The sequence below is a fragment of the Plecotus auritus genome, assembly GCF_963455305.1.
Source record: "Plecotus auritus genome assembly, chromosome: 6".
Taxonomy (NCBI): Eukaryota; Metazoa; Chordata; class Mammalia; order Chiroptera; family Vespertilionidae; genus Plecotus; species Plecotus auritus.
Window position 1 is genome coordinate 53,449,941 of NC_137773.1, and position 14,960 is coordinate 53,464,900.

Sequence of the window (14,960 nt, forward strand, 5' to 3'; positions counted from 1 at the left end):
GAGTGTATTGAAAAGTGTATTATGCTGCAGTCATGGGTTTAGAGATCAATCTTTTCAGTAGAATTGAGATAGACTGTGTCTTAATCTCCTTGTGCCCCTAATATTTCACAATTTCTAACACACAGGGTGCTTAAATTTTACTTGAATCTGGAGAAGCCTGAGAGATAGGTCAAATTTAGCAAGATTTATGGATATCAGTGGACTTCATAGTAAAATGTGGCGGTCAAACTAGCTAATGTGAGTTAAGATATAATTAATAGAATTGTATCCAAAAGGAAGGAGGTGGTGCTCCTGTGTCACTCTGTGTTCCATGCTATTGCTTTGAAAAATGAACCCAAAAGTGGCAATTTAAAAATGGACATGATGATCGCTTTATGATATGTTATGTGATAATGTGGAAAAAGGGAAGTAAATTGTCCTGTTTGGTGCAGAGGATTAGATCTGGGCCAGTGGATAAAATGAAAGGAAACACATTTCAATCAACATCTGGAATCTGCCACTCAAAAAAAAAAAATGGTTTTCTACCAGGTTAGGTGAGAATTGGCAGAGACACTGTAGGTAAGCTTCTTAACATAATTTAGGTTTAATTACAGAATCTTTTTAAAAAATATATTTTTTATTGATTTATGAGAGGAAGGGAGAGGGATAGAGATAGAAACATCAGTGATGAGAGAGAATCATTGATTGGCTGCTTCCTGTACACCCACTACTGGGGACTGAGCCCACAAGCTGAGCATGTGCCCTGTCTGAGAATAGAACTGTGACCTGCTGGTTCATAGGTCAATATTCAACCACAAAGCCACACTAGCAGAGCTAATTATAGAATCTTTAAGGCCACACCATAGTCTAAGGTTCTAATATTTTTTGATTTTATCCTTGAGTCCTTACTTTATTATGAAATTGAAGTCATGTGGTATTATGCATACAGTAGATGCTTATAAGCATGTTTAAGTGTATAAAAAATAAAAGGACCATGTTGTTAATAAAGAAAACATGTAAATACATATGACCATGAATGTTGGGACCAGTTACTGTATTATTTGTGTTGAGAACAAGAGAGAGGCTTTTACTTTTTAAAGCACTATTGGCATTAATCCTAAAAAGAATTGTATGAAGTAAGTAAGACATATGGTAAAATCCTGGACCTAAAACAAGTGAAAACCCTTCAAAACCACAGATTTAAAACACTATTAAGTACCCTGTAAAAGGAAAATCTAAAACTTGAAAAGAAAATTGCAGGTTAGAGAGGACCTAATACATGGATAAAGGTAGCAACAATTTGGAATACCGTGACCATGTTAGATATATACTAGCAAAACCAACACAAATTATAGCTAAAATGTAAAAATAAAGGCTGGTGATGAAGAAAGAAAAACTGACTGTCAAAGGGGTGACTTACCCTATGAGATTTCAAAATGTATCCAAATAAAATATAAATTAACAGAAGAAAAATTCCAGAAATTGAGTAAAAACGTTTGCTGAACTTAATATATAAAGAAAAACAACAACAAAACAAAATCTACACATGAGGAAATAAATCACTAATAAATGATGTAACAAATGCCCATCAGTATGTATATCATACATTCCAATAAATTCTAGATCATTCAGATCATTCACTGACTCTACATCAATTAATTGTAAGAAAAATGAATTAAATGACTTTTCTACCCCAGGTATGGGCTGGGTATAAATTTTGGGCTATTTGGTAAATTAATTTTATGCCTTGAACACCCATCAAGGGGCAGAACAAGTCACTAAAATGGATTCTGCTTCCTTACCTCCTTTTCTAGAGCAGTGTCTGGCTCAGTTAATAGTCAAGAAATGTTCAATTAAAGAAAATAGAAATATATAATTTTTTATCATATAAATTATGACAAGCTTTCATTCTGATTCATGTAAAGTTAGGGAACTGGACTAGATTCATTAGCTAATGAAACTAATATTATTAAAAAAGAAAATCCCCATTGGCAGTTAAACCAAGGAGGTCTGAACATAAAGAACATTAGTGTAAACTATCCACCTATGTCAATGTACATAGAAGATGAGGGCCATCTACAATAAAAAAAATTTGAAAGATTGATGTTTCACATAATTAAACCCCTGATGAAAATGGGACTAATGAAAAATCAGGAAAACAAATTGGAAAAACAAATGTAATATTATAAGCATCCATATTTTTTTATAGCTCATTTTCTTCAAGTGAGATGAAAAGCAGATTGCGGAAGAAGAGTGAAGGCAACACTGTTTATTCTCTCCAAACACTTAACACATCTAGCAAAAGGGCTGGGGTAACTCTCACAGCTGTTCTTATTACCATAAAAAATCCCCACAGATGTTTGTCTTGGTTTTTGTTGTCAAAATTAATCAAATTACCTAAAAGATTTAAATAAAAAGCCATTTATAGGGACACAACTATAGTTGAAATTTTGATTATTATATTTGCTAGTCAACCTACCAATAAGCCATATTTTCAAATTATTTATCTATATACTTATCTATCTATAGACACACACATTACATACCCACATGTGTATGCATATATATGTGTGTGTGTGTATGGGTGTGTACATGTATCCATAAAAATCTAGACTTCCTAATATGTCTTTGGAATAATGCACAAACATATTATTCTTATATGGAATCAGAGCTTCTTATATCTTTCTGAAATTATTCACCAAAAAATATCCCTCAGAATGAGGAAAAAAGCATTTTATCTATCATATTGCATTCTTTTCAGGAACCATTATGAGATATTGTGTTCTGATATCTCTTGCGGTCTCTAAGAGTTTTAGGATCAGATGCTTGTTTTTCTTCCTAATAAAATTTTGTAGGAATGCATAAAAGTAGATTAAACTATGTCAGATTCTTTAAAAGAAAACACTGTTCTTCTTTGACAAGGTTGCTATGTAGCAAAAAAAAAAAAAAAAAAAATGAGCATTGCAAGCAGTTCTGAAAACGCGACTGAGATGCAATTTGATAAGTAGCCTTCCATCATCTAAGCCAGAGCTGTGGAAAAGCGTGCTATCAGCACTTTCATCAAAGGCACTACTGACTTTTCTCTTTCTGTCTCATTTTCTCATGACTTTCTCATTTTGTTTACTCAGTCAGCGATTGGAGAGAAAAGATTCCTTACCCCTTGGATGAGTTTTAATGGAGCCCACAACAGAAAGGTCCTGTTCTCCATCTCTGCTGTCACCGCTGTCTTCACTACCACCATCACTTTCAATCAGTTTGTCCACCATAGCAATAATGCAGTTCAGGCTCTTCCCCACGTTGGCCCACACCCTATCCTGAAAAGAGCATGAGTATCAATACACATTTTTATTGCAAAAACAAGATAAGACAAAATCTGATGCATCATTTTAGAGAAGCAGGTAGAGAAACCATCATAGCAATGCAGACTGAGTGACTAGCTCTAATACCCTCATTAATTTGGCCAGACCGTGGATACACAAGAAATACATTTTCTCTTAATAAAGCAAAATTTAAGTGTTATAAATCTTTTTGTTTAGTTGATTATTTTTCTCTGTCATAAAGCAATGATAAATTACCATACAACATTAATCCACAATTGAGCTCAAAGTATGAAATTTTAAACTGGATATATTATCATTTTCTTATAATTTTCCTTATCAATACTTAGTAAGAAAGCAAAGACACAGCAATATTTTTAAAGAATGCCCACCACTTACATTAGAAATTTCTGTTTTTCTTTTTGTATTTTTATAATACATACACAAAGTTTACTATTTTTACAATTTTTGAGTGTACAGCTCAGTGGCATTAAGTATATTGTTGTGTGACTATCACCACCGTCCATCTCCAGAACTTTTGCGTCTTCCCTAATTGAAACTCTGTACCCTTTAAACATGAACTCTTTCTTTCCTCCTTCAGCTCCTGGTAGCCATCATTGTACTTTATGTTTCTATGAATTTGTCTTCTCCAGGAAATGGAAGTTCTTAAAGTGTGGTCTCCAGCTAATGGGAATGAACTCTGTCTGCTATTGAAGGAAAAGTGGGGAGAGGATTGCTCATTTTCCAGATTGGCTTTGCATGTGAGATACATTTTCAGCTCTCTTCTTTTTTTTTTTTTTTTTAATCCTCACCCAAGGATATTTTTCCATTGATTTTTAGAGAGAGTGGAAGAGAGAGGGAAAGACAGAGAGAAATATCGATGTGAGAGAAACACATCGATTGGTTGCCTCCTACAGGTGCCCTGACCAGGGCCCGGTCCAGGCAGGAGCCTGTAATCGAGGTAAATGCCCTTGATTGGAATTGAACGGGGGGTCTCTTTAGTCTGCAGGCCGACACTCTATCCACTGAGCCAAACTAGCTAGGGGTCTGCTCTCTTCTTGTTGCTCATGTTGGGAGAAACTGAATTTTCATTAAAAAGCAAGCAATATTGAATGCTGCTTTCCTTCCTTCCTTCCTTCCTTCCTTCCTTCCTTCCTTCCTTCCTTCCTTCCTCCCTTCCTTTTTTTATTCTTTACCTGAGGATATGTTTTTTGATTTTAGAGAGAGAGGAAGGGAATGAGAGAGAGAAACATCATATGTGCCCCACCTAAGGATGGAACATGCAAACTAGGTATGTGCCCCGACTGGGACTCAAACCCACAATCTTTTGATATATGGGATGATGCTCCAACCAGTTGAGCCACCTGTCCAGGGCTGCATGCTGCCTTTCTTCTTCTTTTTTTAAAAAATTATCTTTATTGTTGAAAGTATTATAGATGTTTATGTAAAGTAATACAAGGGATGGGTCAATTTATCTTAACCACATCTCTGAAAAGCCTAAGCCTGAACAGAAGATGATTTAAAAGGATAATTATACAGTCTATACCTATATGCTACTCTTCTTCCTTTACTTATATATCACATGATAGAATTCAATTGATATGAAAAGTAGCCTTTACAGCCATTAGAGAGATCTTTGTTGGCATGAGGGACAGAGTGAAGCAGGTTTATCAATCAAGACCAACAACCATATATGTAGTAAGGGGTTATATGGCAAATAGTAGAAAATACATTTAAGTCATTAAATGCTTAGAGGACATATAAGCTGGGAGAGTGTTTGTTGGGGGATGAGAAATTGAGCAGTTCATGCATAATCAGATAATCTATTAAAGATACACTCAGCAGTAGACCCAGAATAAACTCATTCTATTCTTTTCCCTTTGGGGAGAATATCCTATCTAGCTCATAGTGAGAGAACTCTGAACTTCGCTGGTCATGCTTCCTTCTCTTTTATGGCATCTAAATAGTATATTGAAGTTATTTATTTGGTATGCACTTCTGTCTCTAACACCAGATTATGACTTATTTGGGACCTGTGTCCTCAATATATTGCACAGGGCCTGGAAGAAAGGCAGAGAGAGAGGAAGGAAGGGGAGGGAGAAGTTCAGCATTGCTTAACTGATCAACTTTTCTAGAACTATTTTTTTTTTATCAGCAAGAATGTGAAAACTAAACCAGAGCTGGCATGGGGAGTCCAAAGTAGCCCTGGCATATCTATATCTCTATGCACAATTTCCCACTTGTCATTACCAATTTCTGAGGACTTTGATTAGAACAGGCATATGGATTAGCAGGGCCAATCTCCATCTTTAAAAAGAAGCTTCGGTGTATCCTTGATTGAATGCAATTTGCACTATACTGGCCTAGCTCAACATAGCAAACCTGTCTTATTTTAATAGCTTGATAGTTCTTTTCTCTGATCCAAAGTTTACAGAGACTGCTAGATGAAAGGAGTTGTACTTAAAATACTCCATGGCACAAACTGCAACATGTATGCCTCAAGCTATATAATACACACACACACACACACACACACACACACACACACACACACACACACCATGTCCACTAAAAATAGGCATACATTTGACATCCATCAGAATTAAGTGAGATTTCCCAATGTTTGCTTCCTATTGATCCTCCTGCTTAACTTCACTTATTTACTTATGTAAAAATCCCTGACCTTCCTTTCCAATAACCACACTGCTGGTCTTATCCCAAAATTCAGCCCCTAGTCACACAGTGGATTCAGATAAGCGGCCACAGTTTCTCTAGTATTGAGCTCTCTACATTCCTGTGGTTTGGACTCAGACCTATATATCAGCTATCACACAAATAGGTGTACACACGAGTGCCACATTTATCTTCATTGATTACCACGCTCAAGGCATCAGTCCTCTGGTCAAAAGCCGGCTAAGCACTGCAGCTAATCTTCATTCTTCTCTCAGCCTAGAGTCACCTCTCTAGTTGAGTCAACCTAGAAAATTCTCATTTCTTGTTACTCTGAAAACTTTACCAGGTCAGTCATCTTGCTCTCCTAGCAACATCCTATTAAATAGCTTAACATATATTTTCTGGGCACCTGCTGGATGCCTGTTCAGTGCTGATCATTGGAGACATGAAGGAAACCTTGGAGGAACTTACATTTCTACCTGGACACATGCTGCTTTTTATGCTTCGAATACCTTCCTCCTTCTCTTCCATCAACCCAAATACTAACTTTTTCAAGTCTCACCACTTCCAAGAACTGTTTGTGCTACCCTTCCTCTGCTTAATGCATTTTTGCTGTCTGATAGATAGAGGGCTCTATGAGGGAAATGACTATTATTCATTAATCCTCTTATCCTCAGGTCCTTAGGTGATAAATAAAAGCAAGAATGAATGGATAAAAGAAGGAAGGGTTATATATTTTTCATTTTTTTCTAACTTTCATATAATTTCTCTCTGAATCTGTTCATCATTTTAAAAAATGATTTCAGAGAGAGGAAGGGAGAAGAGAAAGAGAGAAACATTTATGAGAGAGAGAAACATTAATCAGTTGCTTCCCACATGAGCCCCCAACAGGGGATAGAACCATGGAGGATAGAACCGGCAACCTGGGTATGTGCTGTGATGGAGAAGTGAACCCGCCACCTTTTGGTATATAGGATGACACTCCAACCAACTGAGCCACACTGGCCAGGGATCTTTTCAACATTTTTTATGTGTATCACTCAACCACTTCTATTCTGGGAATCTAATATCTCTGCTTGTTTTATGAGTACTGGCCATTCACTTGAATTAGATGATATGGTTGTTGAGATCGGAATCCACATTTTATAGTTACCAGTAATTTGTTTTCCCCCAAGTACCTATAGCATTGCTACACACCACTGGTGCTTAATTAACATCTGTTGATTGACTGAATAACCAGCTACTTAGGAATAAAAAGAAATTAAGATACAACTTTAAGTATTACCACATCTTCAAATTAAAGTTATAATTAAGATCAAACTCACAGGCTGAGTTCACTCTAATTAATGCCACATCATGCTAAAGCTTTCAATTCAGAAAAAATATTAAATAAAGCAATTGTTTAATAAAATTTTTTTTCTACTGATTGGCTAAGGTTTTTAATTTTAAGTTGGTAATTGGTTGTTATCTGTATATCATTAGATAGTTGCACAATTAGTTGAATTATATGACAATATCAGTCAGTGTGCTGCAAACCACCAATTTCCAGGACTGATTTTTTAAAAAATGAATGTACCCCAATATATTAACATTCTGCCTGTATATACCTCAGCATTTCTTTTAACAATTCATTAAATTTGGGGTATTCAAAGATTTCTATTTAGGAAATAATGTCTGACTATTCACATTAAAATGTATTAAAGTTTAAGGACACTTGATTTAATGTAATCATACATTTTTAAAGTGTGTATGTAAATTTGCATATTTATTATTCACAGGCACTTCAAAATATTTGACATTGAACCAGGCATTATAAGAGTCAGGAAAATATCCAATGGAAAGGATGATATCCAACATAAAACCACAGGAAAATCACCATTCCATTAACAAAAATAAAATATCTCTGTTAAAAACATTGGTTTGAGTTGAAGGATGAACTGCTGATTCTGCAAATCCCTGTATCCATTCTGAAAAAAGACATTGAATGTGAATGGAGGAAACACTGCATTATGTGCTATAAAACAGGGGACTGAAGGTGAATGTAATAACTGCATGTGGGAAAATCTAGAATTGGGCAGCATTTCATGAATATGCATGCCCATAAAGATCTCATTTGGGGCTTCTCTTCTTTAATAGAACATTTGTGCATTTTAATGGACAGTCATGAACTTTGCTTAATCACCTTTTGTGGACTTTAATATAAAATAAGTATTCAAAGCTCATTTCTCCTGGGTGAAATGGACTGGAGAAGTTCAGGAATGTTCCCATCCATCAAAAAAAACAGATGATAGAACCCATTCAGTTGCCATGTCAGAAACTGGCCTAATTCTCCCTGTCTTTTCCTGCCCTTTCTGATGGGGAGAGCAGATGCTTTATTTTCAATGTTCCGTCTTCATTACAAGGCTAACAAAACCTAACAATCCTACTATGTGTGACTTAGGGAATAAAAATTAAAAGGCTGGGACAAGGGGAAAATAGCTGCTTCCACTCATATTTGTTGGGAAAAATAGAATATTATTTCTGTGTAAGTAGGACTTTGTAATTGCCATGTGATAATCAAAAGAAGTTAAAATGGCCACCACTGTGTTTCTGGAAGCTTCTGGAGGCCCTAACTCACCATGTTCTTAGCTTTGGTCATCTCTGATATTCTGTATCCATCCTGGATTTTACCACTTTCCATGTTTGGTGGTAATTTAAAGATAACTTGAATAGTCACCTCAAAGTTGATTCTGAAATGAAAATATGCACTAAGGAGAGAGGATATAACTGGGTATTTTGACTGAAAGAGAGAAACAAAATCCTTAAAATAATTCATGAATTCCAGTGTGTGTGTATGTGTGTGGCGGGGCAGGGGGGGTGGTGTGGTAGGGGGGGAAGTGCCTGGCATAGTGCAGTTATATTAAATAGACATAGTCTGTGTTTCAAAATAAAAAGGTAAACAAGAACAGTTATTTTGAGGGCAAATTTCAAAGTCATTAATTTACTCTACAAATGAGTATCCAGCACCTTTTTATGTGCAGGTGTTCTGTTAACTGCAGCGATACAACAGTGAACATGACACTGTCTTTGTCCTTTAGGAGCTTATAAAGTTCAAGAACACAAGGAAGAAACAGACTGGTTATAATTCAGTGTTCACGAGGCTGAGTGATCATGGGATGTAAGAATAATGCTTTATTATACAAAGTGTTTTGGAGTTGAATGCATACACACACACATACTATATATCTGTCTGTCTGTCTACCTATTACATAAAATTTGGAAATAATTGGTCATATTTTAGTGAACATTTTATTCATTTTGATTACTAAATTATAAGGTGTTGCTTGAGAAAAGTTAAATCATAGGTTGGTATCTAGTTGTCCATAAAAATTAATCATCTCTAAAAATTGAGAATGATTGATTTCCTTCTTATTAAGATCAGGTCAATGATTTCACAAAGCGTAATTCTAGCTAGTCAGAAAGCTGAACAGATTCTCTTTTGAAAATCAATTTGCATAGGTATCCCTGCGTTATGCATGGCCTGAATGATTTTCCCTAGAGGTAAAGTCTAAGATGAAGACAGAAGCCTGCAAGAGACTCTGAGAATACAAATCACTGAAGATTGCTTATAGGGTTATCTGGCAAAAATATGTTTGTCCTCAACAGTTAGTAATATTTTGAAACTATCTGTGATCATTGCTACCAATTATGGTAATATAAACTGCTCTATTAATACTTCTGTTAAGATTAGGCATTCATATTTGTTCTAGACATCATTAGAGAAAGGTGTAATACCAAATGAACTGTGAGATGTTGATAACAAACATATTAGAAACTGGTTTGTGTAAATCTTATTCCAAAATGCAATCTTTGTGAATATTGAGTTACGGAGAAATCACATTTTTTTTCAGGATATAAATGGACTTTATTATCAGGATGCCTGACATAAATATTACTGTGAATCTGTGCTATTGTTTCTATGATCTATAAAATTCTTAAAAAGTTGTTATGGATTAATGTGGATCATCTATTGTGTTCATGTGACATAAACACATTTTACCTTAATAAGGCATAGCAAATGTTCTCCTAACTTAAGAATGCAACTAAAATTTAAAATTTGATTTACATTTACAACATGAAGAGGGAATTAATTAGGTAATTTGAATGCTTAAATGTCTGATACAGAAATGTAGTTCAGCTAAAAAGTAGGTTTGGGATAAATAATAATAGTTTTCTTATTCTTCTCTTTGCTAGAATGTATCAGAATATAAAGGTTCAGAAGTTTCTTTTTTTAAACCTTTCTTTAAAACAATTTTTTAAATGAAGGTAGGCGGACTTCAGCCCAAACACATCAATGTACTAATGTTGACATTAAATCACAGTGTTACAGAGAATAGTGTAATTACTGGAAACTACAAAACTGGGTCAACTTAATCCTTTCGTTGGATGACATGCATTCATATTTTGGGCAAACTAATCTTGGAATCCCAGCTGTTGGAAGCATCTGTTGTAGAAATGTAGAGGAAGACAAGCAGTATGTCATCTTTACCAGCTCAAAGATGAAGAATGCTATATTAGCCTATTTGCACAGATTGTCATAAAATCTAATATTCCTTTGGAATTTCATTGTTTACCAACTTTTCAGGATATCAACCTTCAAAGCACTCAATAATTAATAAGAAAAATTATGCAAATAACAGACTTTTTTGGTCAGTGATCATTTTAGTTTCAATCTCTTCCATACTGACTAGATAATTATTATCTAGATTCATGTCATTAATTTTGCTAAAAAAACAAGTTGAAAAGAGGCAGGCTCATACTGATTTAGAATTAATAAAGATTCATTCTCATGACCTCAAAAAGAAAGATTCTGCATGTGTCAGCAAAGTATTCAGAAGTTATTTTACTAACATGCATTCACTTTCAAAATATTTATTGTTAAGAAGCTCCATGCAGTTGTTCATGTTAGGCAACTGTTAAAACTACAGTCACTACAGGAAATTAAATAGAACAAATAGATTTTTAAAAATGGAGCTACTGTGGTCTTATGTCTAAACCTAAACCAATATAAGTGATCAGAGAATAGTTTCATATATCACAGAAACCCAATTAAATTTATTTAAAACACTGAATTAATTCAGGAAGTTGACGACTTGTAATCAGCGCTGAAACTTTTCTAATACCTAATTAGCTAGAAAAGTGGTACACAGACTTGTTTCCAATTCATTTACTAGCACAATCTCCAAAGGCATTTTCAATTGGCTATATTTTCTTTGAATTTATAAAACTTTTCAAAGTTAGTTAAAAATTTGGAAATAATGTTAAATGGTTATAGCTTTGGTGACTTTTTTCTGTGTTTTTTTTTTTTAAAAAAAGAATTTTCATGTCTTGACAAAGAAAATTTTTTAATAGAAAGTGGTTAACAATAAGAATCTTAAAATACCAATGGCATATTTCACAGACCTAGAAGGAACCTTCAAAAAATTCATCTGGAATAAAAAAAAGACCCCGAATAGCTACAGCAATCCTGAGAAAGAAGAACAAAGTAGGAGGGATCTCAATACCAGATATCAAGCTGTATTACAAAGCCACTGTTCTCAAAACTGCCTAGTACTGGCACAAGAACAGACATATAGATCAATGGAATAAAATAGAGAACCCAGAAATCAATCCAAATCACTATGCTCAATTAATATTTGACAAACGATGCATGAACATACAATAGAGTTAAGACAGTCTCTTCAATAAATGGTGTTAGGAAAATGGGACAAATACATGAAAAAAAATAAAACTAGATCACCAATTTACACCATACACAAAAATAAACTCAAAATGGATCAAGGACTTAAACATAAGACAGGAAACCATAAAAATACTAGAGGAATCCACAGGCAGAGAAATCTCAGACATATGCTGAAGCAATTTCTTCACTGATACTGCTCCTAGGGCAATGGAAACTAGAGAGAAAATAAACAAATGGGACTACATCAAAATAGAAAGCTTTAGCACAGCAAAGGAAACCATCAATAAAACAACAAGAAAGCCCACTGCATGGGAGAACATATTTGCCAATGATATCAATGATAAGGGTTTAATCTCCAACATTTACAGGGAACTCATACAACTTAACAAAAAGAAGATAAACAACCCAATCAAAAATGGGCAACTGACCTAAATAGATACTTTTTGAAAGAAGACAGAAGGAAGGCCAAGAGACATATGAAAACCTGCTCAAAGTCACTAATCATCAGAGATGCAAATCAAAACAATAATGCGATACCATCTCACACCTGTCAGAATGGCTATCATCAACAAATCAACTAACAAAAAGTGCTGGCGAGGATGCGGAGAAAAAGGAACCCTCGTGCACTGCTGGTGGGAATGCAGACTGGTGCAGCCACTGTGGAGAACAGTATGGAGTTTCCTCAAAAAAGTAAAAATGGAACTCCCATTTGACCCAGTGATCCCACTTCTAGGAATATATCCCAAGAAGCTAGAAACACCAATCAGAAAGGATATATGCACCCCTATGTTCATAAGCAGCACAATTCACCATAGCTAAGATTTGGAAACAGCCTAGGTGCCTATCAGCAGATGAGTGGATTAAAAAACTGGGGTACATCTACATAATGGAATACTACGCTGCGGTAAAAAAGGAGTTCTTTCCATTTGCAACAACATGGATGGAGATGGAGAGCATTATGCTAAGTGAAATAAGCCAGGCAGAGAAAGATAAATATCACATGATCTCACTCATTTGTGGAATATAATGAGCAACATAAACTGATGAACAAAAACAGATCCAGAGACAGAGAAACATCAATCAGAACGTCAAACCTCAGGGAAGGTAGGGGACGGTGGGGGTAAGGGGGAGAGATCAACCAAAGGACTTATATGCATGCATATGAGCCTAATCAATGGACACAGACAACAGGGGGGTGGGGGCATGAATGGGGGGTGGGAGGTAATGGGGGAATAAGGACACATATGTAATACCTTAATCAATAAAGAAATTAAAAAAAGAATAAAAAAAAGAATCTAACAATCAAATTCTGTTATTGCTGGCAAATAGAGTAGAATTATTTTGGAGTAGAGAGTTAGAAGTAACTTCTCTGAGTGGGAAATATTTCCCTTATAACTATGGTAAATTTAGACAAAGTTTTATATACTTTCTAATAAGAATGGGATCCAGAGATAAAGAGTCCTTATGAAAAGGGAAATTTGGAGACAGAGTAGCACCCCAGAAAACATCATGAGGACATGCAGATTACCACCTATAAGCCAAGAAGAAGGCCTGGAAAAGCTCCTTTTTTCACTGCCCTCAAAACAGGTGCTCAGTGACCCCACTGAACTGAATGGTTCAGTGACACCTGCTCACCTCACCGTATGTTTCCCACTCCCTTCCATCTTTGCCTGTCATAAGAAGGTTCTGCGTATCAAATGTTGAGTTGAAGTCACATTAATGGAGCCCACCTTCTACCATCTGTCTCTCTCCAACCTTTGTCATAACCTTTTGCCACTATTTGTTAACATGTTTTTATCTACCACTAGACTCTGAGGACCTAATAGTTACCTTCCAATTTGGAACAGCTACGATTTAGAAAGTCCCCAAAATTATGTAAAGTAAAGGAAATAAGGAGGGAGGCAGAAGAGGGACATTTTTGTGTAGCAGGAGGAAGATGAGATATGAGGGAGGATTAGCATAACACAGTGAGGTGAAAATTATAAAAACCAACGATACCCCAAATTCCAAAATACTCACTTGAGTTTACATAAAATAGCAATTATTTATGAAAAGCTTAAGTTCTTTTCTATATCTACCCAAACTCTTAAAATTCATAATATGCATTTTTTTGATAGAGCAGTTTATAATATGCAGTTTTCTCTTTTATCACAAGGAATAGTACTGATCCTCATAATCAGATTATTTAAGTTAAATATCCTAAAAAAAAGGAATATAGAAAAATTCTACAGTCATCCAATGCCTTGGCCTTGGCCTTTCCAGGTAATGGAGCACTATCACACAGGTAAATCGTTTATCTCATGACCACCCTAAGCCAAACAGGTGCTTGCAGTTGAGAAAATCGAACTTCAGAGAGGTTAAGAGGGGCGAGTGCCTTGGAGCTCTCAATAAATTGAAGGAAAAGGTGAGGTAAAAGGCAGAAATATTAGATTTGCTCTTTTGAAAATGCTTCTGTGGGAGGAATGCAATCTTAATCAGCAACAACAAATACTTATTCAGCATTTACCTCTTGGAACCCAGCTCTGGTTTTCCTGGGATAGAAATTTTATCAGAAGAAAGAGCAGCCATCACTTCACAGCACTTGAGACAGCAATTTTTTGAGAGATCTGGGCTTTTCCAATAATTTATTCCCTGAACACTTTTAAATTTTGGGTAGCAGGAATAGTAATTATTAACTGTTTAACATCTAATACAGCTGGCATACTCTTTTCTTGGTTAAACATATGCTACAGCAAAGAGTTTCCTTCCGTGCAGGCATATAATTTGGAGGGGCCTTAGAAAATTAATAGGTATTGGTTCAGGAGTAACACACTGGTCTCCCTCACCCAGCACTTTCATGTTTCTCCTGTCTTATCGGCCCAACTAGAGTTCCCATCCACACTGGCTTCTTTGGTTTACTTGGCTTTATATGTTTTTATTGATTATTTTTTTTTTTAGAGAAAGATGTTTAGGGGAAGAGAAACATCACTGTAAGAGAGAAACATTGATCGACTGCCTCCTCCATGTCCCCTACTGGAGATAGAGCCAGAATCCAGGGTATGTGCCCTGCTCAGGAACTGAACCAGCGACCTACGGGTGCACGGGACGATACTCAACCAACTGAGCCACACTGGCCAGGGCACTTGGCTTTACTTTTTTTCAGATGCTTTATGTGGCCATCCTTCTGCTAATTTTAGAATACCTAGAGGAACATCTTTTTAATCATAGAACTATGAGGAGAGGGATTTAAGAGATCTTTATGTCCACTGCCATTTAAATGCCAATACATT

The 14,960-nt window shown here is 35.6% G+C and overlaps 1 protein-coding gene across 7 annotated transcripts in view; it reads right to left on the reverse strand.

Moving 5' to 3' along the window:
* The window catches only part of INPP4B (inositol polyphosphate-4-phosphatase type II B), a 616,104-nt gene that overhangs the window by 70,992 nt on the left and 530,152 nt on the right, over positions 1-14,960 (reverse strand). For all 7 annotated transcript variants that reach the window (XR_013960877.1, XM_080673789.1, XM_080673791.1 and 4 more), the window contains one exon: positions 3,137-3,293. Coding sequence is in view for 6 of the 7 variants with exons in the window: in XM_080673789.1 (XP_080529915.1) it covers positions 3,137-3,293 (157 nt within the window). In the remaining variant the exon portion in view is untranslated. The remainder of the gene's footprint in view (positions 1-3,136; positions 3,294-14,960) is intronic.